Source organism: Lynx canadensis, chromosome D4 (genome assembly GCF_007474595.2).
Source record: "Lynx canadensis isolate LIC74 chromosome D4, mLynCan4.pri.v2, whole genome shotgun sequence".
Lineage (NCBI taxonomy): Eukaryota > Metazoa > Chordata > Mammalia > Carnivora > Felidae > Lynx > Lynx canadensis.
The window spans coordinates 87,866,889-87,889,243 of NC_044315.2; the positions used below are offsets into that span (position 1 = coordinate 87,866,889).

At 59.3% G+C, this 22,355-nt stretch overlaps 1 protein-coding gene across 1 annotated transcript in view; it reads left to right on the plus strand.

Annotated features, from left to right (window-relative positions):
* The window catches only part of PRRX2 (paired related homeobox 2), a 41,650-nt gene extending 24,058 nt beyond the window's left edge, over positions 1-17,592 (plus strand). Inside the window, exons 2-4 of the mRNA XM_030294242.1 lie at positions 14,804-14,991; positions 15,821-15,999; positions 17,172-17,592. Coding sequence (XP_030150102.1) covers positions 14,804-14,991; positions 15,821-15,999; positions 17,172-17,307 — 503 coding nt within the window. The 3' untranslated portion in view covers positions 17,308-17,592. The remainder of the gene's footprint in view (positions 1-14,803; positions 14,992-15,820; positions 16,000-17,171) is intronic.
* Positions 17,593-22,355: the final 4,763 nt, after the last annotated feature.

Sequence of the window (22,355 nt, forward strand, 5' to 3'; positions counted from 1 at the left end):
CTTCGCAGAGGGTCACGCTGCGCGGAGATGCGCCCTCGCGGCGCCGAACCCCCGCGCTTGGCCCGGCCGTGCGCGCGGGGGCAAGAGGGCAGCGCCGGTCACCGGCTGGCGGAGGCCTCCGTGAACTCGGTTTCCCGGGATGGGAAAAGGGCAGTCCCGGTTCCAAGCCGGGGACGGAGCGGAGGCTGGGGGGCGGGGGTGGGAGGGAGGTGTCGGAGCCGGAGGGAGGGAGGGAGGGGGAGGGCGGGCGCGCCGGCCCCCGCGCGCCCCGCGCCCACCCCTGCGCGCCCGCCCTCCCGCGCGGGCGGCCGCCTCGCACTCCCGCTGAGCGGCTTGGCGGCGGCGGGCGCGGGCCGCGCGGGGCTGGGCGCGCCGATCTATTAACGTCTGTGTGTCTGGGCCGCGGGTCTGCGGCGAGGCAGGCGCCAGGGGCTCGCCTGGAACCAGATGTGCCGCGGCGCCGCTCTGGCCGCCACCGGCGCGGCGCGCTCGCACGCACGGGCTGGCGCGCACATGGCCGGGCGGGGCGGGCGGCGGCTGGCGCGCCGGGCCGGGCACCACCCCCTCCCCCCCACCCCCACCCCCGCCCCGCGGGGTTCGGGGTCGACCCCGGCCCCGCGTGTGCGTAAAAGCGACCCCAGCCCTCCACCCGCCAGCCGAGCGCCGGTGCGCCCCGCCCGGCGGGGAAAGCGACCCCCGGGGCGCGGGGCTTCCCCGGTTGGGGTCCGCCCAGCCCGCTGGCCTCATCCCCAGGAGGGAAGGATGGCCTCTTGGAGAGCCCCACCCCCTCCCCCCAAGGACCGGGGACTCTTCCCGGCCGCCCCCCAAGTTTGTTTTCTCAAGTCAGTGCGTAAGATTTTTCAAGTTCTGAGTCAGAGCTTCCCCTAAGATGAGGAGTTTGGGCCACACTGAGACATGCCAGCGTGGGGGGGAGGGGAGCAGGAAACGGGGCGAAGGAAACGTGGGGGTTGGCCGCTTGGAAGCGCATGGATGCGCGAGGGGGCTTTTCGTCCGCCGGGGTAAAGGCAAGGGTTTCAGCGAGGCCTGTCCCCGCTTGGCAACAAATCGGCATCGACCGCAGGACGGGCTTCAGCCTCCCCCGGCGGCTTGGGGTGCCCTGCCCTTCCGGACCCCCTCCTTCCTTCCCCGGGCCCCCTCTGGGGTGCTGTGGTGAGCAAGGGACTGGGCCCCCCGCAGAAGACCACTCCCAGCAGGGGAAGTTAGGAAGATGGGGGCGGGGGTGGCCAGGAGGCACCCTGGTCCCCCTAGATGGAGGCCTCGTGGAGAGCAGAGAGGAAGCACGGGACAGGGTGGCGCTGTCGGTCTGGGCCGGCCCAGGTCTGGCTGCGGAGGAGGCGGGCGTCACCCAGGGCCTTGGGGTTTGGGGTGGTCCCCTCGGTTTGCAGTCCTTCCCGGACTCGTGGGAAGAGTGTTGCACAGAAAACCTTTGAAGATACGTGGGAGGAGTGCTTGCTCCTGGCCTCCCAGGCTCCTAGAAGTGGGGAGCTGGGACGCTGAGTGGGGGGAAGGAAACATCCGCCCCATAAACACCAGACCCCGGAAGCAGGTGCCTGTGGGGTGAGGGCTCCTGTACCTGCTGGGCCATCCCCAGGGGCTCGGGATGGCGTGGAGAGGGCGAGACGCGGGTGGCCGACCGGCTGGCCGTTTCGCCCCGCTGCAGAGGAGGCTCCCGTTCTCGCCACCGCCGGCCCGTTGAGACACATCACTCGTGAGGACACCCAGGCCCACTGGATCAGGCTCTGGCCCCCAAATTTAGAGAAACAATAAATACATTCGTTTCTTCAGATGGGAGGGTCAGGAGAGTGGGAAAGCTCGTACACTTCACCCCGATCTATAGTGCATAAAAGTCTTCACGGATCGGGGTGGCCAGAGAATTGGGATTACCTCCCCTTCGGCCCGCAATTCCACCCATCCATCCATCCATTCGTTCTTGCAATCCGTCATTCATATAGTTATTCATCCAGTATTTATTGAGCACCTACTACGTGCCAGGCGCTGAGCATAAAGAGGCAAGTCCAGGCTGGGACTGGGAGGGCTTCCTGCTGGAAGCAGCCCAGCTTCTGTGGAAGCGTCCGTGAAGGACAGACTTTTGGGGGCACATTCGGGGAAGCCTCTGTTGGGGGGGGCGGGGCACCAGCCCTGGGGCAAAGGTGGCCTTTAGGAGTGTTTGGGAGTGAGACTTCAGTGCGCCAAGACCTGTCAGTAGCCAAGGTCTCCACAACACAGATGCAAACGTGAGGTTCAGAGAGGTTAAGTAACTCGCCCAGAGGTCGCCCAGCCACTAGATGGCCAGTCTGGGACTCTAACTGAGACCCATCTGACCCCACACGATATACTCTTGGCTGATGTGACGTAGCATGTACTAGGTCCCAGACGCTGTTTTCAGAATTGCATAAATGTGAACTCATTCAATCCGCGTAAGGGATATGTGGCTATCTCCGTTTTCTCGACGGGAGCACCGAAGTACAGAAAGGTTGTAACTTACTCAGGGTCCTGAGCAGTGAAGCTAGGATTTGAACCCCCGGCGGGAGGGGGCGGGCAGGCCGATTCCAGAGTCCAGCTTGTAACCATCGTGCTGGGTGCATCAGCTTCAATACTCTTGTGGGGAACCTGTTCTGGCAGGAGAGAGCCCAGAAGGTTCTGGAAGAGAGGTTGTAAGAACTTCCGCTGAAGTGGGTGGAGTTTGGAAATCCAGCGGGAGGACAAAGACGCGAGCCATTTCCGCGGCGGTTGACGACAGAGGAAAATCGGGCAGAACATAGCTGTCCAACAAGAGGGGAATGACTAGTGAGGTGGTCTTAGGACCCCCCCCCCAGGTGAAATGATGCAGCCGCTCACAGTGAGCTTGACGAAGAGGGCGGAGCTTAAATGAACATCAACCAACACGTGCTGAGCCCTGGTCTGTGCGGCTCACAGCAAAAGGGAGTGAATCTTGGGGAATCCGCCCCCTAAAATCGTGAGGTGGTCATCGTCGCCGACATAATAGCTAAGTGACTTGGGCACTTCCGAGGTGCCAGGGGCGTTGTCCGAGCACGTCAGGTACCGCTGCCTCCGTTTACAGTGAGGCAACCAGACTCCGGGAGGTGAAGCCACGTGTCCACAGAGCTCCCGTAGCTGGTGCGAGGTGGAGCCAGAACTTGAATGCAGCTATTTCCAGAAAGCAGAGTGCGGTCTAGCGGGTTGTCCACTGCACAACTATAGGGGGCACCAGGTACACTGTAGTCTATGGGGATGGTGCCCTTGGAGTCGTGCAGTGCACAGCCTGTGCAACCGTACATGTTTGTCTCTGCTGCACATGTCTGATCTTAATCCTGGCCTTTTCACCAATGCCTCGTCCAAAAAAGAAAATGTTATTCATGCACACTGTTAAGTGGAGTCAGGTGCAAGCTGGATACGTGTGGACGCGGGCCAAAAAGTCCGCAAAAAACTAAGCCGATAGGCTGGCATGGTGGGATCGAGGGGTGATTTTTCTTCTTTCAAAGGTCCTTCAGGGCTGGTCTTTGTTGTGGTTTGTTCCCTCTCCATTAAAAAAAAGAAGAAGAAGAAAAATTGGAATACCAGAGCAGCTCCCGCTGATACAACTTTCCGTAATGATGGAAATGTTCCCTATCTGTGCCGTCCCACTTGTGGCCGTTGAGCCCTTGAAAACGTGGTGACTGCGGAACGGGATTTATGTTGTTATTTCACTTGAATCGATGTGAACGGAGACGGCTGCGGGTAGCTAGCGGCTACCGCATGGGACGGGGCAGAGCCAGAGCGCCCATCGCTGCTTTTCGTGTCGTGCCTCGCCATTCCCAGTTTGCGGCCCTGAAGCCCGCGGTTGCCACACTTGTGGGTGGGAGAGACTTTGCCGCAAAGTCCCAGCGGGAGCGCCTGGGTGGCTCAGTCGGTTGAGCGTCCGACTTCGGCTCAGGTCGTGGTCTCGCGGTCCGGGAGTTCGAGCCCCGCGTCGGGCTCTGTGCTGACAGCTCGGAGCCTGGAGCCTGCTTTGGATTCTGTGTCTCCCTCTCTCTGACCCTCCCCCGTTCATGCTCTGTCTCTCCCTGTCTCAAAAATAAATAAAATGTTAAATAAAATAAAATAAAATAAAATAAAATAAACTGGGACAGAGGAAACCATACTGGGCCCTTAGCAGCAACTTCACCCTGGTCCCGAAAGGGTTAACCAGAGCCGCTTTCCTCCAGGGAGCAACCACTTTGGGGACTTGGGGACTGGACGGACAGACTAGGCATAAATTGCTTGCCTCGTAGCCTGGCTGGGTGACCCTGGTCGGTGACTTCCCCTCTCTGAACCTCCCCATCCCCCACTGAGAACAAGGCTTAATACCGGTGCCTTCCACGTTTCTGAAGGCAGGGCTCTATAATCCAGGGCCAGGTACGTAATCAAGTTTAGTAAATGGAGGCCAAACAGAAAAAGGGAAGGGAAGGGAAGGGAGGGGAGGGGAGGGGAAGGAAAAGAAAAGAGAGAAGAGAAGAGAAGGAAAAGAAAAGAAAAGAAAGAAAAGACCCCTCCCTTCCCTCCCCCTCCCCCTTTCCTTTTCCTTCTTCTTTTCCTTCCCCTCCCCTCTCTCCTCTCCTTCCCCTCCCCTCCCCTCCCTTCCCCTCCCTTCCCCCCCTTTCCTTCTTTTCTTTTCCTTCCCCTCCCCTCTCCTCTCCCTTCCCTCCCCTCCCTTCCCCTCCCTCCCCCTCCCCTTCCTTGCCTTTTCTTTTCCTTCCCCTCCCCTCTCTCCGCCTCCCCTCCCTCCCCCCTCCCCTCCTTCCTCCCCGCCCCCCCCCCCCCTTTCTTTCTTGTCCTTCCCCTCCCTCCCTCCCTCCTTCCCCTCCCCCTCCCCTCCCCTCCCCCTCCCCCTTCCTTCCTTTCTTTCTTTTCCTTCCCCCCCCTCCCCTCTCACTCCTTCCCCTCCCTTCCCCCCTTGCCCTTTCCCTTCCCTTCCCTTCCCTTCCCCCCCCCCCCCCCCAATGCATCCCTAACCTGGTTGCAGGGTCCTTTCCTCCACCCCAGGCCCAGCTGCAGTGACGAGAGCAGCCTAACAGTCAAGACAGCCTTGGAGCTCCTCTGAGCTGAGCCTCAGACACATTTTCCAGAAGGCCCTGGAACTCACCAGCGGGTCATAAAAACCCTCTGGCGGTGCTTTAAAGGTTACCCTCTCTGGGAGCGCGGCGTGGACCCAGAGCCAGGGCTCCGCGAGGTCCCGCCGGCCTCGGCCTCGGGAGAGGGGCTAATGGGCACGGCCTCGGTCTTGCCTGCTCCCTTGGGGTGGGAGGGGGCGACCGGTGGGGACCCCGAGATGGAACAGGGGGCGGAGGGGGCGGGTCCTTCTGGGGCAAAAGAGACTTGGCTTTCCGTCGCGCTGACTTTACAGGGTGGGGTCTGCGGACCGGATTCTCCGAGTCCGTGAATCACCCGAACGAGGTTCCAGGCAGAATTTTGTGTGCACCTGTGTTTTTCTGGGAAGGACCCGTAGAATTCCTCAGATTCCTCCGGGGGTTCACAGTCGAAACGGGGGGGGGGGGGGGAGGACCAGTGAGCCAGGGCCTAGGTTTCCCTTGGGGGAATAAAGTCAGAGCGGGGACAACGGTTGTCTGTGTCAAGCTCTCAGGGGAGCCCCGGACTGTTCCATCGGGGACAGGGGGGCGATGGTAACTCCTCTCACCCCAGCGCACAGATGGTGAAACTGAGGGCCCCGAAGCGAGGGAGAGGGGAGTTTTCCCCATTCTCAGATGCTGGGGGGCAGAGGGAGGCAGTCATTTGCTCTCTGGGTGGGCTGCGGGTTGCCCCTCCCCCACTGTCCCCAAGCGTGCCCCATGGCTGGGTCAGGGGTAAGCCGGGGACGCGGGGAGCAGGGGGGAGGCACACGTGTGTCCTCAGGGATCGCACCTCGCCTCAGGGGGCAGAACGTGGGACCCCAGTGCCTCGCTGGGAGCGTTTGGCCAAGCCGGCGCCCCCCTCCTTGTCGCCATTTCCGCATCTACAAAAATAAGGGGCTTTGACAGAGGAGCTGTGAGGGCCCTTCAGGTCTGAGCCCTCGAGAAGACGAGAGTACCAGGCTTGAGGCCCCCAGAGCTGTTTGCGGGTTTCCTTCGGAACCGAGCTCTCCGAACGTCTCTCTCCCTGACCATCAGTGCTCACCGCGGTTCCCAGCAGGTGCCGGGGGCCGGCTTTGCGAGGCCCCCCCTCCCCAGGCTCCTAACTGGGAGGCAGGACCCCACGCTGGCCCCTGAGTGGCAACGTCACCCCGGTCTGGAAGTGGTTAACGAGGGCAGCTTGCCTCCAAATACCAACCCCTTATTAAAATGTAGGTCTGACAATAAATTTGGCATTGGGCCACCAACCTCAGATTAAAACCAGACGGGACAGACACTGCCCTCCTTCTCTGACCAACTTATGAGCCGGGGGGGAGGGGGGCCTGCTCCTCTTCCTCCTGAATGACTCCCCGACTCCCTTCCCTCCTGTGCTCCCACTTTCTGGAGGTGGTTTTGGGGTGTGGGGAGCGGAGGAGGCTGGGCCGACCGCCGATGTCAAGTTTGAACCCTTGGCTCTTGGGCTGCTAAAGCCAGAGGCCTCCGTGCGGGACACAGGAGGAGGCTCGGGAAACCCAGAGCCTTTGAGATGGCCAGCTGTAGCTGGCCTTGACCCCCTGGCCCTTTTCTGTGCCTGAGAATAGGACGTAGATATTCTCTGCCCAGTAGCTTTGTCTCTGCTCCCCCCTTGGGCCCAGTGACGCCATTTCTCAAAAGGCTCCTGGGCCTGAGAAGAGGCTTTGGCCTGATCTGTATCTGGCCCCTGGCTTCCCCCAGGGGTGGCAGCCCCACATGTCCCCTCTCCCATGGAGACGTTCTGCCCCCACCCTTTCCTGTGTACTTCTTTTTATAGACCGACTTTATTGAGATATACTGCACGGGCCATACAATTCATCCCCTTAAAGTGTGCACGCCAGTGAGTTTTAATATGTTCACTTGTGCAACCATCACCAAGATTTTAGAGCTGAAACCCCGCACCCCTCGGTCATCACCGTCCATCCCCCACCCCACCCCACCCCACCCAGGCCCTAGCAGCCGCCGACGGACATTCTGTCTCTCTAGGTTTTGCTTGTTCTGGACGTTTCTCGTCCTCGGAATCCTTCATTATGCGGCCCTTCCTGGATGGCACGGGCTGCTTTTACGTAGCACGGTATTTTTAAACATAAATAACGTTTTTAAAGGCTCGCCCACATCAGAGCATGAATCAGCACCTCGTTCCTTTTTACGGTCAAAAAACATTCCATTGTGTGGACAGACTACATTCTGTTTACCCAGTCATCAGTTGGCCGGGCGTTTGGATTGTCTCCAAGTTCGGGCTGTTTGGAGTATCGTGGTGTGGACGTAGGTTTCATTTCCACCCCCCCCCCCCCCCGGGGTAGATACCTACCAGTGAAACTGCTGGGTCAGATGGTAACTCGGAATTTCACATTTGGAGGACCTGCCAGACTCTTCCAGAGCGGCTGCACCATTGGACTTTCCCGCCAGCGGTGCACGGGGGGGGGGGGGGGGTCCAGTGTCTCCAAATTCTTGTCGGCACTTGTTATTATCTGCCTTCTGATTCTAGCCGTCATACTGGGTGTGAAGCGGCATCTCCTTGTGGTTGCGCGTTGCATTTTCTTGATGACTCAGGACAAGCACTTTTTCACATGCTTGTTGGCCATTCACATACCTCCTTTGGGAAAACGCCGATGCGGACCTTTTGCTCATTTTTAATGGGATGGTTTGCCTTTTTATTGTCGTGTTGAAAGCGTTCTTCATATTTTCTAAATTCCCTTACCGAATATGCGATTTGTGGATATTTTCCACGTTCTCTGGGTTGTCTTTTTTACTGTCTTTTTTTTTTTCCTTAATGTTTACTTATTTTGAGAGAGAGGGCGGGGGAGGGGCAGAGTAGAGGGAGAGAGAGAGCATCCCAGGCAGGCTCCGAGCCGTCAGCACAGAGCCCAACGCGGGGCTCGAACCCACGGATGTGAGATCATGACTAAGCTGAAGTTGGACGCTCAACTGACCGAGCCGCCCAGGCGCCCCGACCCCCTTTTTCACTTTCTTGACGGGGTCCACCAAAGTTTTAATCTTTATGAAGTCTGATTTATCTTCCTTTCTTTACTGGCTTGTGCTTTGAGTTGTCCCATCTTAGTAACCATTGTCTGGCCTTTTGAAGGGCAGGGGGAACTGGGTTTGGATGCTTGGACTTCCCATTGTTTTCTGGAGGGAGGCCTTCCTTCCTTTATATTGAGAAATCTTTTTTGAGACCAAACTTCTTGCCCGGTCCTGGGGATATAGCAGTGACAAGGCGCACACAGTCCCTACCTCCTAGAGCTGAGCTAAAGGGAAGAGACAAGCACGAAGTGGAGAACCGGAACAGAAGAACAACTTCATTGCAGACGTTCAGGAGAGGGAGACAGCCCAGGAGCCTGTGGCAAGGAGATCTGGCCTGACCTGGGGGCTTGGAAAGCCTTTCAGGGCAGGGAATTTAGGTTTAGACTAAAAACTGGGTAAGCATGAGGCAGAAGGAGTGCAGAGGGAAAAGCATGTGCAAAGGCCCTGAGGTGGGGAGGAGCTCATGTGGTCTTGTAGGGTAGATTCCATTGGTGCACTGGGTTTCTTGGGGTGGGGAGGGGGTCCAGTCATCGTGTGGAAATGTATGCAGCACCCCAAGACCTTTGTGCATGTGAAGGAGAGGCTCCAGAGCCTAGAGAGACCCTAATGTGTGGCAGCTGCCTCCAGGGCTCTGCTGAAGTTTCTAGGGGACACGTGGGAGCCTCCCCCAGCCTCCTCTAGACTCCGGGGTCGGCCGAAGCCTGCTTAGGCCCCCTTGTAGCCCCACCGGTCACTGGCCTGGGGGCTGTGAGGGGAGTATGGGCGTGACAGTCCCAGGTTTTCCATTCACGCGTTCACCCAGCACTCAAAAAGATATTTGTGAAGAGTTTACCCTGAGCTAGGTCCTGTGATGGGTTCCAGAGAGACAAAACCCAGTAAGTTCCAGTCCCTGCTGGACGAATGACCCCACGTCTACTCTACAGTGTGGCACAGCTATGACAGGGGTCTGGGAGGGCTTCCTGGAGGAGGGGGCATTCTGCTGCTGCAGGTAAAAGTCAGGGAGGGACAGAGGGGGGCGATGGAAAGCCCAGGAATGGTATGCAGAAGGGGTCCACAGTGAGGGGTGGGCACGTCCAATGTGAGTACCACCAGTCCTCCTGAGGTCCAGGCCCTGGCTCTGCCCACCAGGGTGGCCTGGGTGGCCCCATCCACTGGATAGAGCCAGAAAGGCCCTCAAGAGAAAGCCTCTGTCCTTCTGTTGTGCTCATCACTGGATTTGCCCAGCCCTGGGCTGGGGGCCGGGCTACCTCCTCTCTCCATTATCCCAGACGACTGGCTACCAGGGATGTATCGAGAAGAGAAAGGGCCGCGGGGGTGGGCTTTCCTTGCTGTGTGACCCCGGGTGGGTCCTGGCCCCTCTCTGGGCCTCCCTCTGCCTTCTCTGTAGGACAGAGACAGCCCTGCCCGCCCCTCTTGAGGCTGTTGGGGGCCTCCGGGGAGGTGATGCTGGAAAGTCTGCCTGTGTGATCTCACCCGAGGACCCGAGCCCCTCCCCTGCGTCTTAGGCCTGGTCCCTCAGTGTCCGGGACCAACGCCAGCTTGGCCGGACATGAAACCAGCTCTTAAGGTTCCTCGCTTGGGATCCTGGCTGGAGTGGGGCCGGCCGCCTAGGGAAGCCCTTCTCCAGAAGGCTCCAGGGACCATGTTTCTTCTCCTTTCTCCCTCCTCCCCCCTCCCGTCTTTGCTTCCTTTCTTCCTTCGAACGTTGGCCTGACTGGGTGCCATGCTCCCCTCTGGCCCTGTCTCCCAGGCTGGGCGGCCCGCGCACCCTTCTCTCCTGCGCTTCTCCAGCTGCTGCCTTCCGTGTCCCTCCTCCTGGTTCACCCTAAGCCCACGGAGAGATTCTCAGAATCCCGCTGCGGGAGGAACGAGGGTGCGGGCCTCTTAGGGCCGGTCCCCCCGCCGCGCCAAGGTGTTTAAGAACCTGGGCCTGGTGCCCATCGGCAGGTTCAAATCCCAGCTCCGGCCTTGACGAGTCTTACGGCTTTGATGTGTTGCTGTCCCGTGTGAGCCTCAGGTGCCTCATCTGTAGAATCGTGGGCTAGGAGCCCTCGTGTAAGGCCCATAGGAGGGTTAATGAGGTCATTTCTGTTGTACCCAGTTTTCCGGGAGATTCCAGAGGCTGGGAGTCGCTAACAGATTTGCCCTGGCCACTCTGCTGGAGATCATTCCCCCTCAGCCACGGGGCTGTAGGCCTCTCACGTCTCACCTGAAGAGGTGAGACATTTCCCTTCGGGTGTCCCCCTCTTGGCCCAGGAGACAGCTAAGGACAGATTCCAGAGTTCCCGTCTGAGCCCCGACAAGGCAGAACCAGGGGTCTTTCAGAGGAACCCTCGTCCCTTCCAGGAGACCTGGGGGGTGGGCCCGAAGCTTTTGCAGGCCCCTCCGGGCCCTCCACCTTCTTTTCTCCAGTCTTCCTCAGACTTTCCCGGCTGTAAATATTTCTGCAGCTTGGAGCTCCTTTGACCAAGGGCCGGTGTTAATTTGTTAAATCCACATCAAGGTCCTGGGGACCCGTTGTTTATTTTTGCGAACGTGTTGGCAGAGATCACATTGGGGGGGGGGGCGGCGAGGAGAGGGGCTGCTTTTCTGGTCAGAATAAATGCTAATTAATAAAAGTTATTTATTTGGGTTGGAGCTCGCCGCGGCCCCGGGGTCAGGCACAAACTGACTATTTGAAGCAAAAACAAACAGAGGGTGTCTCTCAACAGCTTGAGGAAGGCAGAAACGAAGAGGCTGGGTTTATTTGTCTTAGGAAGAATTTGCAGTTAATTCCCTCCAGACTATTTAGACCCTTAAATTACACGGAATAAGAAAAACCATGGGTGCAGGGGAGAGAAGCCAGGACCACGCGATTATCTGGCTGAGAGCGGAGTTTTTAAATGTCTTTGGCCCGCAGTCAGCCAAATAAATGGTACGTGTGAAATAATTTAATGGCAGAAAACTGTGCACAAGTCATTCTTTTTTTTTTTTTTTTTATTGTAATGTAACCGGGGGACGAAGTAATTCGGTTTTAAGGGAGAGGGAGCGTGGGCGGCGGGCCTCCCCCATCTGAATACCTTTCTCTCTCTCCCCCTAGAGAGAGAGAGGCGGTTTCAGGCTTTCTTTTTCAACCCCAGAGAAAAGCAGGACTTTTACCGAACAAAAGGAAACTTGGGGACTAGCCCGACTTGGAAAGGGGGGGGGGGCGGGGCCGGCCATCGCTGGCCTGAGGCTTTAGTGAGTATTTATTTCTTTTCCAAATGCTTCAGAGTCCCAGCGTGGAGCCCCCAGGGGGACACACGCCCACCGCAATACATTTCTCAGGCGGTGACTCAGGGACTTAGGGTAACAAATATCCAGCACATCCGCTGGGAAGCAGAGGCCAGCCGGTGGGTTCGAGCCTCTCAGCCTCTCAGTCCCCAGCAGGGACTGCAGACCCGTCTTTCTAGTGCGGGCTGGGTCGAGGAGACCCACGGGCCGGGGAGAAAGACCCTTGGCTTCCTCGTAAGCGACAATGCTAAGGGCAGCCGCCATTTATTGAGCAATTACTATGCTCTCGGCACGGAATTAAGCTCTGCTCCTCTTAGGAGCTTTATGTGACTCTGGGCACGCTGTTGGTTGTCCCTTGCCGCTTCCAGAGGTGTCGTCTTCCTTCGGAACAAAAGCGGGGCCGAGGGACGTACTTCCCACAGTCTGGGATGGAGACCCAAGGGCATTTCCGCACTTAGGCCTCCTAGAGCCAGGACTGAGATTGTGACAGACCCCTGCGTCACCTTCCTTGGGAGCAAGGCGGGTGAGGGAGGAGAGGCCGAGCCTACAGCCCCGGGGCCGGCTGAGCCTCTGACAAACATGAATTCCAACCCAGAGGTGCAGCCTTGGCCTCAGTTTCCCTGTGTGTGAAATGGGGTCACACCTCCCAGGGTGGGGGTTAGGGAGCGGGTGGCCCGCTTGGCACCCTCCGTGGCCCCAAACCAGCTTTGGCTGAGCGGCCCCCGTCGGAGCGGCCTTGCTGTGACCCCGGAGAGAGCGGACCCCAGACCGGCGAGGAGCCCCGCTGGGGCTGGTGTGGCAGGTTGTCGGGGACCTGGCGACAAATGCCTTTGCGTGAGGGTTCCGGCTCCAAGTCACTACTCGGTTTAAACCGGCGGCGAAAGAGCCCAGTCTCTTCCGACGCCCACTTGGCGGGGCAGAAGCTGAAGAATGGTTTTCATTTAGACACCCTCCGTTTGGGATTGCTCGGAAACTTCTCGAAAAAGTCTCCTTTTTTGGCCGAAATGCCTCCTGCGTTGGGTGTGTGCCCAATCGGCGTTGCCTGAAGGGGGACGGAAGTCGTCTCTGGGTTGGCTGGTGTTCCAGAAGCTTCTGTCCCCGCTTTCGGGGCTGTTGATCACCCCCCCCCCCCGTTTTCAGCTCACGGGCCCTCGTCGTTTGGGTTTAGATTTCCTCCCGCTCCAGGGGACAGGGATGTGGGGCAGAGACACGGTCATAGGCACCAGGCATTCTCCTCCACTTTTCTGTTTTCTGGGGGGGGGGGGGGGGAGAAGGCTGGAGCCAGGCCAGGGGACGCAGCGGCTCCCTTGGGACCACTCGCGTTCCCCGTCGCTCCCCAGCCTGTGTCTCCTGAACATCCCGCTGAGCCAGGGCCGTGGGCATGGTGCACGAGAAGATTCTTCGCTGTGGGGGCCTGTTCTCGTCCTGAAGGGTATTTGGCGACAGCCCCCGGCCTCCACCCATTCAATCCCCGTGGCACCTCCCGCCCCCGGTCCTCACAATCAAAACTATCTCCAGACACTGTCAGATGTCCCCCCGGAGGCAGAACTGCCCTCAGATGGGAACTTCTGGTCCAAACTCAGCTGTAAGGTCGTCTGTGCCCGGGGCATTCCCTGAGTCCTGCCTGAGAAGACGCCCCCTTTGCCCCCACGATCATTTACCAGTCCCGTGGACCACTTCAGCCTCAAGTCCAATCAGTGGATTGCCCCAGCGGCAATAAACCCTGCTCACGTGGGATCTGATTTGAAAGCAGGGACCGAGTGGTAGCCATTGCCGGGCCTGGAATGTTCTAGATGCTCAGCAGAGCCAATACCCGGCATTGTGCAGACAACACTGAATGTATGAAGGGAACGTGTCGCTGAGGAAAGCAAAGACACAAGGCGTGGTGGACTGAACTCCCAAAGGCCGGCAATACGTTCTGTTGTCCAAACTGGGCAAAACAGACCTTCGCCTACACCGCTGGTGGGAAGGCTGGTGCGGGAACCTGGCCACATCTAGCGTTTTTTTGTTTTTTATTGGCCCGGCGATTCCCGCTTCTAGGAATCTATCCCAAACAGGCACTGGCAAAAATAGAAAATCATGTCTTCACGGGCTTATTCATCGTGGCACTCTTTCAGTTGCGGAAGATTGGAAACACGCCAGAGGCCCATCCATAGGACCCTGGTAGGATAAACCAGGGGACGGTCCCCCAGCCAAGGGCCTTGGGGCTGGGGAGGGGAATGTGAATGATTTCTGTGCTCTGGATGGAGGGATCCCTGAGATAGGTGCTAAGTGGGGAAGAGGTGAGGTGGGGGGCAGGACGTCGTAGGCGACTTTTTGATAGGAAAAATATTGTACATATTTTGTTATATTTGCAAAGAGCGATGCTCCGGCAAAAGCAAAAACGGACCTAAAAAAAATAAGTCCCTACGCGTGGAGGGAGGGAACATGAGAGAAAATAGAGTAGGCAAAACAATCCAAATAAAGAGGGCTGTGTTTGGCTGTATGCGAGATGGAATGTCTGGAATATTATCAAGTAAAAAACAGGCAAGTTGAAGCACCAATGTGTTCAGCACGGTCTCATGCTGGTAAGTTTTTTAAATGCACATTTGTAATCTGGTAAAGCGTGGGGAGAGGAGGGTACTTTGTGTCACTTTTTTACCCCCTTCCGGTTTTCGACTCTGTTCCCGCCACCAGCAATGACATTACTTTGTTATTATCATGTACGTTTTTAATGAGAAAATCGGATACGTGAGGAAGGGCTGAACTGGGCAGTGTCGCGGGTGGTGCCGGTGAGCGCGGGAGGGGATCCCGCGTGGACCCGGGTGATCCGGAGGGCTGCCTGGAGGAGCGGGCAATGAACTGGGCTCTTGGGGACGAAGAGTCAACAGTTCTGCCCGTCGATGTGGCAGTAGTGGCTGAATGCCCCCCAACCCGTCCTCTCAAAAGACAGGGTGAACCTAAAAGGTAAGAGTTGCTGACCCCGTGCGTTCCCTAAGGTTGTGCTGGGCACCCTTACCTGAGCCGCCCGTTCTGAACCAGAGGCCAGCACAGACCCTTGGTCGGCTCCTGTGCTGGGATTCACCCTCTGGTTCATTTCCACCTCCTGTGGAATCTGACTGCTTTTGTTCACTGTTATATTCCCCGTGGGCCCTAGCACTGCGCCGGTCACACACTAGCTGCTCAGTTAATCCGTGTTGAAGAACGAACGGATGGATGAATGAAGGGATGCGTGAAGGAGAGAATTCAAGGGATCTGCTCCCGCTCTCGGGGCTGGACCCTCCATCCACCCGCTGAGGGAGACACACACAAGGGGAGGGCCCAGCGCGCGCTGCCGAGCCAGTGGGGGGGGGGGGGGGCGGGAGCCCCTGGGCACCTCCGGGGGCGGGGCGGGGCGGGGCTGCGCCTGCTGACACTCGACCCCTCCCCAGGTGAGTGTCCGAGCCCCGGGCGCGGCGGCGCCGCCAAGCGGAAGAAGAAGCAGCGGCGCAACCGGACCACGTTCAACAGCAGCCAGTTGCAGGCGCTGGAGCGCGTGTTCGAGCGCACGCACTACCCCGACGCCTTTGTGCGCGAGGAGCTGGCGCGGCGCGTCAACCTCAGCGAGGCGCGTGTGCAGGTGAGCGCCGCGCACGCGTGGGCGCCCGCGGGAGCGCGCAGCCCCCTCGCCCTCTGGGGGGCGCAGCTGCTGCTGCGCAGGGGCGGTAATTAAGAGCGGGAGCGTCAGAGGCCCGGAGCACCGAGGTTCGAGTCCAAGCCCTGCCACTTCCCAGCCGTGTGGCCTTGGGCAGGTTACCTAACCTCTCTGGTGCCTCCCTGTAAAATGAGGATCGCGTGGGTCTATTTCCCGGGGTTCTTATGAGAACCAAAGTAGTTGATATATTTGGGAGTTTTAGAAAAAAATTTTTTTAAATGTTAATTTATTTCTGAGACGGAGACAGAGCATGAGCGGGGGGAGGGGCAGGGAGAGAGGGAGACCCGGAATCCCAAGCAGGCTCCAGGCTCCGAGCCGTCAGTGCAGAGCCCGACGCGGGCCTCGAACTCACGGACCGCGAGATCATGACCTGAGCCGAAGTCCGTCGCTCCACCGACGGAGCCCCCCGGGCGCCCCTGGTCAATATGTTTGTAAGCGGGCTTGGAGCCGTGCCCGGCGTGGAAGGTTTGGGTGAATAAACGCCGTGTTGCAGTGTTCAGCCCTGCTCTGAGCCAAGTGCCCCTCTCTAGTTGCAACCTTACCACGGTGAAGTGCTCATTTTTGCATCCCTTTCTCCAGCACACGCTTACCCAGCAGCCTTAGCATCCCCATCTTCCGGATGAGGAAGCTGAGGCTCCGTGGGGCCGCCCGTCCAGAGCTGGTGGCAGAGCGGGCCCGCACCGCCGTCCCAAAGGACTTGGGGTCCCCCCTTGCGGCCTGCTGCGCCCCGTTCAGCACGCCTTCCCGCCCCCAGGTCTGGTTTCAGAACCGCCGGGCCAAGTTCCGCCGAAACGAGAGGGCCATGCTGGCCAACCGCTCCGCCTCGCTGCTCAAGTCCTACAGCCAGGAGGCCGCCATCGAGCAGCCCGTGGTTCCCCGGCCCGCCACCCTGAGCCCCGATTATCTTTCCTGGACGGCCTCGTCCCCCTACAGGTGAGAGCAGGAACCCCTTCTGGCCGGAGGGGGAGCAGCCTGGGCGACCCGTGCGGCCTCGTAGGGCCCGGGGCTCCTTTGAGCATCTCAAGACAGCTGTGCATGGTGCCCAGGCGCACCTGAGGCCTGGGCCTTCCGTGTGGGGACACGTGTGTGCGCGCGCTCATGAGTGTATGCGCGTGGGTGTTCCACGAGCACGCGTGTGGCTGTGTTTCGCGAGTACGTGCGCGCGCGCGTTTCCACGTCGGTATGTGCACATGGTTGTGCGTGCGTCTGTGCGTGCAAACACGTGCGCCCAAATGTGCACGCGCGATTGTGCGCGTGACTGTGCATGAATGTAGGGGCGAGAAGATGAGGCCTGTCTGGAGGGGGCGGGGAAGGACCCATCAGGCCACCCTGAGGAAGTTGAAAACCTGGAGGAAGATTCCCGGGTTGGCAAGAAAGCCCCAGCACCCTGTGTCGATCTCCCTGGGAGGCCAGGGAGGGCTGAGGGCACGGCTCCCCTGTCCCAGGGACCTGGCTGGGGTCCAGAGCCACGTTCTGGGGCAGTTTTGTCCTGGTCAAAGCTGGAAAAAGGCGGCAGGGCAGGAAGGAAGAGGGAAGGGGTGCCAGGGAGTCGTTTTTCTGTGCCCACAACTCCAGGGGGTGACACCTGTCCCTTAGTCCGTGTGAGTCACTCTGCTGGAGCCCTGGTCTTGTGGGAGGCAAGATCCGGCGGGTCGGCTTGTGGGGTCAGAGTCCTCGTGATCCCGTGCTGGCCAGCTCTCCTGCCCTGTCCTTACCCGGAGCGGAAGAGCCACCAAGAGGTGGTTTACCGAGTCTCCATCCTGCTGTGCACCAGGCCCAGTGCAGGTGCTGGGTGGGGGGGGGGGGGGGGGCGGGGGCGGGGACGGGACCCAGGACCTGCTCTCCTGATCCAGGGAGGGACGCCTACAGATCCACAGGAGCTACCTGTGTCCCCGTGCTGTCTGCGGGCATTTCTGACTCCTCCCCAAATTCTGCAGCCCCGGTCATGCCCATCCCGTGGCGGGGAGGGCTTCCCGGGAACGTAAACCGAGGAAGGGAGGCGGGGGGACCAGAGGCTGGGGTCCAGGGCTGGCAGCCAGAAGTGGTCGGCTTCGGGCATCATGTCAGCCACAGCCCCATGTCCTGGTATCTTCTGTCGCCCCCAGCACGGTGCCGCCCTACAGCCCTGGAGGCTCAGGCCCCGCGACCCCGGGAGTCAACATGGCCAACAGCATCGCCAGCCTCCGTCTCAAGGCCAAGGAGTTCAGCCTGCACCACAGCCAGGTGCCCACGGTGAACTGATGGTCGGCCCGCCAGGACCCAGCTGCCCGCCTGGTGTCACAACGGCAGAGACTCCCGTCCCCTGTCTCCGGGACACGGATCTCCTGGGCCCTCTCTCCAGTCTGGACTCCCGCGCCCAAGAGGCTGCTGAGATCCCGGAAGCCTGGCTCAGGCCCCCGTCTACAGCCGTGGGAGACTTTGGCCCGTGACCTTTGGGGGGGGTTGGGCCAGAGGTAGAGCAGGAACCCCACAAGGACTGCATTTATTTTGTGTATTAAAACCAAAAAGCTTTTGTCTTTAAGAAATAAAAAAAAAAATTTTTTTTTTAAGCCCCAAAAAGGTTGAGGGAGGGCGGGCGGACGAGGGCAGCAAAGTAATTGAGGGATGGCCTTCTGGGGCCCTGCTCTGGCCTGCAGCCGTCGTGGGGACGGCCCTGGGCCATGCTCGGACCAGCAGCCACGGCAGGACCAGATGCCCTCATGTCCCAGCCTTCTTCTGCACGAAGCTCTCCATCACCCTGCAGAGCCCCGGGGCTGGGGAGTGGGGGAGGAAATCAGAGACCGGCCCTGGACCCCGTGGACACCCAGGCATCTGGGGGAAAGCCCTGCTGTGTGACACTGGGCGGGATCCCTTCCCTGTCTGGGCAGGGAGTATCCCCTCTGGGCAGGGAGTATCCCCTCTGCCCTATGGTGGGGGGCAGGGTAGGTGACCGTGGATTCCTGGGCTGAGCTGACAGTGTGTGAGGCAGGTGCTAGAAATTCAATTCCTTATCTCTGGGGCTTGCAGGACGTATGGGACCTTCCTGGGCATTTGACTATAGAGCGGCTGAGACAAATGCCCCAGACATGGTGCAGAGCGGAGGTCCCAGGTGGCCCCCCGGGACGGAGGAGTGGTCCCAATAGCCAAGGACACCAGAAGACCTTACCCAAGTCCGCCCGCCTTTTTGCAGACGATAAGGGTCACAGAGGACACATGTGCCACCAGCCAATGACGTCACTTGTAAGGGAGCCTGCGGGAAGCCCGGGCCCCTTCCGCCTGGCCCCGTACCACTCTTTCTGTGGGGCGCACCCTCCAGGGAAGTTCAGAGTCACTTCTGCTGCGGGGGCCCTCAGTCAGCCCCCAAGTAAGTAGGACAGCGCTCCCCGACCCCCAGAGGGCACGAAGGTGACCAGTCCCTCCTGGCGATGGCCCTCGCGGTGACACGGCGGTCACACCCCATGGGGTAGGTCAGCTGACCTCTTGTCCCGTAGTCTGCCCTGCCCATGCAGCCAAGTGCCCCAAAGCGTCCGTGTTCCCGCCCATCAGCTGCACACTCCTGATGACCCAAACGGGTCAAAGCCTTGGGGACAATCCTTGTGTCGGGGACGATCCCCATTGGTGTCTTGGGAGGTATGGTAATCATACCTGTGAGTCAGACGAGGACCCCTCCCCACCCTTCAGCTGGAATTTCGCCATGAAAACGGGGTTCTCGCGCACTGAGCGTCTTGCCTCCTTCGGACGCGCAGACGAGCCCCAGGACGCTCCCCGTGTGACTGCCTTGCGGCTGGACAGTTGGGACTCCGTCCGCAGGAGAGCGTGGGGCACCGTTGAGGGTGAGGGAGGCACGGGCTCCGGCTGAAGGCGTGGGGAGGGGGCGTCCTGCGGATGTCTTGAGGGGGCTCGGGCTCACCCTGACTGCGAGGGCCAGAGCGGGGGAGACACCTGTGCCCTGGACTGGGGGGGGGGGGGGGGGGGGGAGCGTGTGCGGCCAGAGCCACGTCGTCTTCCTCCGTGTGGCCTCTGCCTCGGGTAAGTGGCTCCTGGGCCTCCATTTGCCACTCGTTCACTGAACAAGCATGACACGCTGTGTGAGGAGAGAGCAGAGAACTGACGCAGGGTCCCTCGGGGCAGAGGCCACACCAGGCCCGGGGAGCCCCAAACTTAGTCTCAGACATCTGGGCAGCCTTCCCGGAAGCGGTGTCCTGCGAGGACGAAGAGTTTGCCAGGCCAAGGCGGGGGTGGGGGTGGGGAGGGGAACAGTGTTTCTAGCTAAGGGAACAGCGTGTGTGAAGGCCCCGGGACGAGCCAAAAGCTGTCTCTCGGGGCCGGCGGGGACAGTTCCCGGGCTGGATCTCCTGATGCAGGATGAAGGTGGAGAGGAGCAGAGGCTGACTTAAGTGGGGCCCGTGGGGCCAGATGGAGAATTCTGGATGTCATCCTGGCGGTGGGGAGCTGTGGTGGAGGGACACGCCCCCCGGGGGTCCGTGTGGAGTGGCCCCGGGGCTAAGAGTGGAGGCAGAGTGACCCCTGCGGGGGCCAGGGCAGATGCTGGATGGACAGGAGCCCGGACCGGATGGGGACAGAGCGGGCAGATCTGGGAGGTGTCCCGGACACAGCAGGGCAGGGGTTAATGACCAGATGACGGGCTGAGGGGGACGGCCAGGTGGCCAGGATGTGGCTCAGGCACGCGGACGTGCCTGGGAGAAAGAGATTCTGGAAGCGGGGCCTGCCTGGCAGAGGTGTTGGGAAGACGCTGGCCTGCCCTTCTACCCACACGAGAGCTGGGCCGTCCTTTTCCAAGCAGGGAGTGGCGCCCTCCCTCGTGAGGAGCTGACCGTGTCCCCCACCCCCGACCCCAGGAATCTGCACGAGTGAAGGGCCGGCCCGCGGGGTCCAGAGCAGTGCCCTCGCCACTGGATGGAGGCCCATCGGTTTATTTCTCATCCAAAGGGAGGGTCTCACGAAGCATCGCCAGGTCGGGGCTGCCTGCGGCGGAGATGGGGTCACACTGGGCGGAGGGCTCCGGTTGGGGGGTGGGGGGAAGGCGGGTCCCGACAACACCGGCTGCAGAAAAAGCTGGGGGCCCGTTTCCCACGGAGGCGCTGGCCCCGCCGTTGGGCCACCAGGATTTCGGTGTCACTTCCTCCCAAGCACGCTAGAGAAAACAAACCGTCTTAATCGTTTACATATGCTGCTCCGGGAGCTGAGGGAGGGGAGCACAGCAGCCCCCCCCCCCCCGTAACAGAAAATCTATTCAAACATTGCTGTCACTTTTGTAGCCCTGATTGCTGGGCTGTGTGGGCAGCCGTCCTGGGATAGAATTTTCCACGAGGATAAGGTACCCCAGGCCCCGTCCCAGGCTGGGAGAACTTGGAACCTTCCTCTCTCGGCCTCCCTCTGCCCCTTTGGCCAAGCACGCTTGGGAGAGGAGATTGCAAGCATCTGCCTCTATTTTTTGTTTGAAATAAAGGAAGGTGATTGGGAGAAAGAGAAAAGGCAGCCCGGCTCTCGGAAAACCCCAGACCTGAGAAACAGACCGGTTTGACCTTGGGCAGAGCACTTCTCCGGGCCTCAGTTTCGTCCTCTGTAAAATGGGGGTAAGAACAGGTAACGATCACAGAAGCCGCGCCCCAGGGTTGTTGGCACAGAGTTACCTTCTATCAATGGGCACTTTGGTGTTTATGGTGACAGCACGCAGAGTGGAGTTTGAGGTCCCGGGTGCAGTGAACACTGTTCCTGCCCGGAGAACCTGGCGCTCACCATTCAGGGCCCCTTCTTTGCCCACACTCTTGGGGAACGCCAGTTGAGGACCAAAGCAAAATGGCATCCCCACGTCCCACCCCTGTGTCATCCCTCCCTGGAGGGCGCTGTGAGGCCACTGTCGGGCACAGAGCTGGGAGAACCACAGGCCTATTAGGGGGGCCCCTGACCTAGCCTTCTCTTGAAACACAAAGGGACGAACAAATCCTACATCACCAGCAGGGGTCACAGCGTAAACACTGGCACCAGCCTTCCGGAACGTGTCCCATCTGATGCCATCCCTCAGCCCCACTTTGAGAAAGAATCCAAAAGGGGAATCAAAACCAATGCGTGCTGAGCCATTTGCCCCACGTTTCATCCCCGCGGTGTAAAAACCCCGAGAAGGCGGGAACCCAAAGTTAAATATTGTAGCTTACGTTTTATGGGCGGCTTGCAATCCGCTCGTCTGCGTATTTTCTGTGACGTGGCTGATATAACCCTATCGAAAAACAAAAACAAACAGGCCCACGCAATCGTCTCCACTGGCGAAGGAGCTCTTTAAAGATGGAAAATGTGTTGGGGCGCCTGGGTGGCTCAGTCGGTTAAGTGTCTGACTTCAGCTCAGGTCGTGATCTCACAGTTCATGAGTTCGAGCCTCACATCGGACTCTTTGCTGAGAGCTGGGAGCCTGGGCCTGCTTTGGCTTCTCTCTCTCGCTCTCTCTCTCTCTCTGCTCCTTCCCTGCTCACATGCTCTCTCTCTCAAAAATAAATAAACATTAATGGAAAAGAAAAGGCACGGAAAGGAGAGGTGTGCGGTTGGCATCATTCTAGAATGGCCCCGTGATTCTCACCCCCAGGTAACCACAGCTTTGTGAAATCCCCTCTCCTTAAGTGTGGGTGGAAACTCTGACTTGTTTCTAACCGAAAATGAAGGAAGTTAGCAGAGTTAATGAAGGTCCCTAATCAGTTGACTTGACTTAATCAAAAGGGAGAGTGATTATCCTGGGTGGGCCTGACCTAAGCAGGTGAGCCTTCTAAAGAGACCCCGGTCTTCCCTGAAATAAGGGGCTCAAAGTAGAGAGATGCTGTCTTGCCTGCCGGCCTTATAACCAAACAGCCCTGTTGTGAACTGCCTTTGGGGGCGGCGGCCCCCAGCAGCGGGGGTGGGGGTGGGGGGCTCAGTCTTAACAGCCGACTGCAAGGAATTCAATTCCCCGTATAACGTGAATGTACTTTAGAAGGGGACACTGAGTTCCACAAGAGGCCCCAGCCCCAAAGGCCTCTTTGACTGCCGCGAGACCCCTAGCAGAGGACCCAGTTAAGCTGTGCCCCGACTCTTGACCTGCAGAAACTGTCAGATCATGAATGGGTGTTGTTTTAAGCCGCTACGTTTGTGGCGACTTGTTACACGGCATAGACAGGAACACAGGTGGAGACAGAGCTTGGATGTCTACCTTGAGCTGGGCCTCCCTCTGCCCGTGGCACATCCAAGGACCCCAGACCCACCACAGAGGCGACCTGGAGCCTTTGCTCGAATTATCTGCCAGGCCACAGGAATAGCCTCCCCTC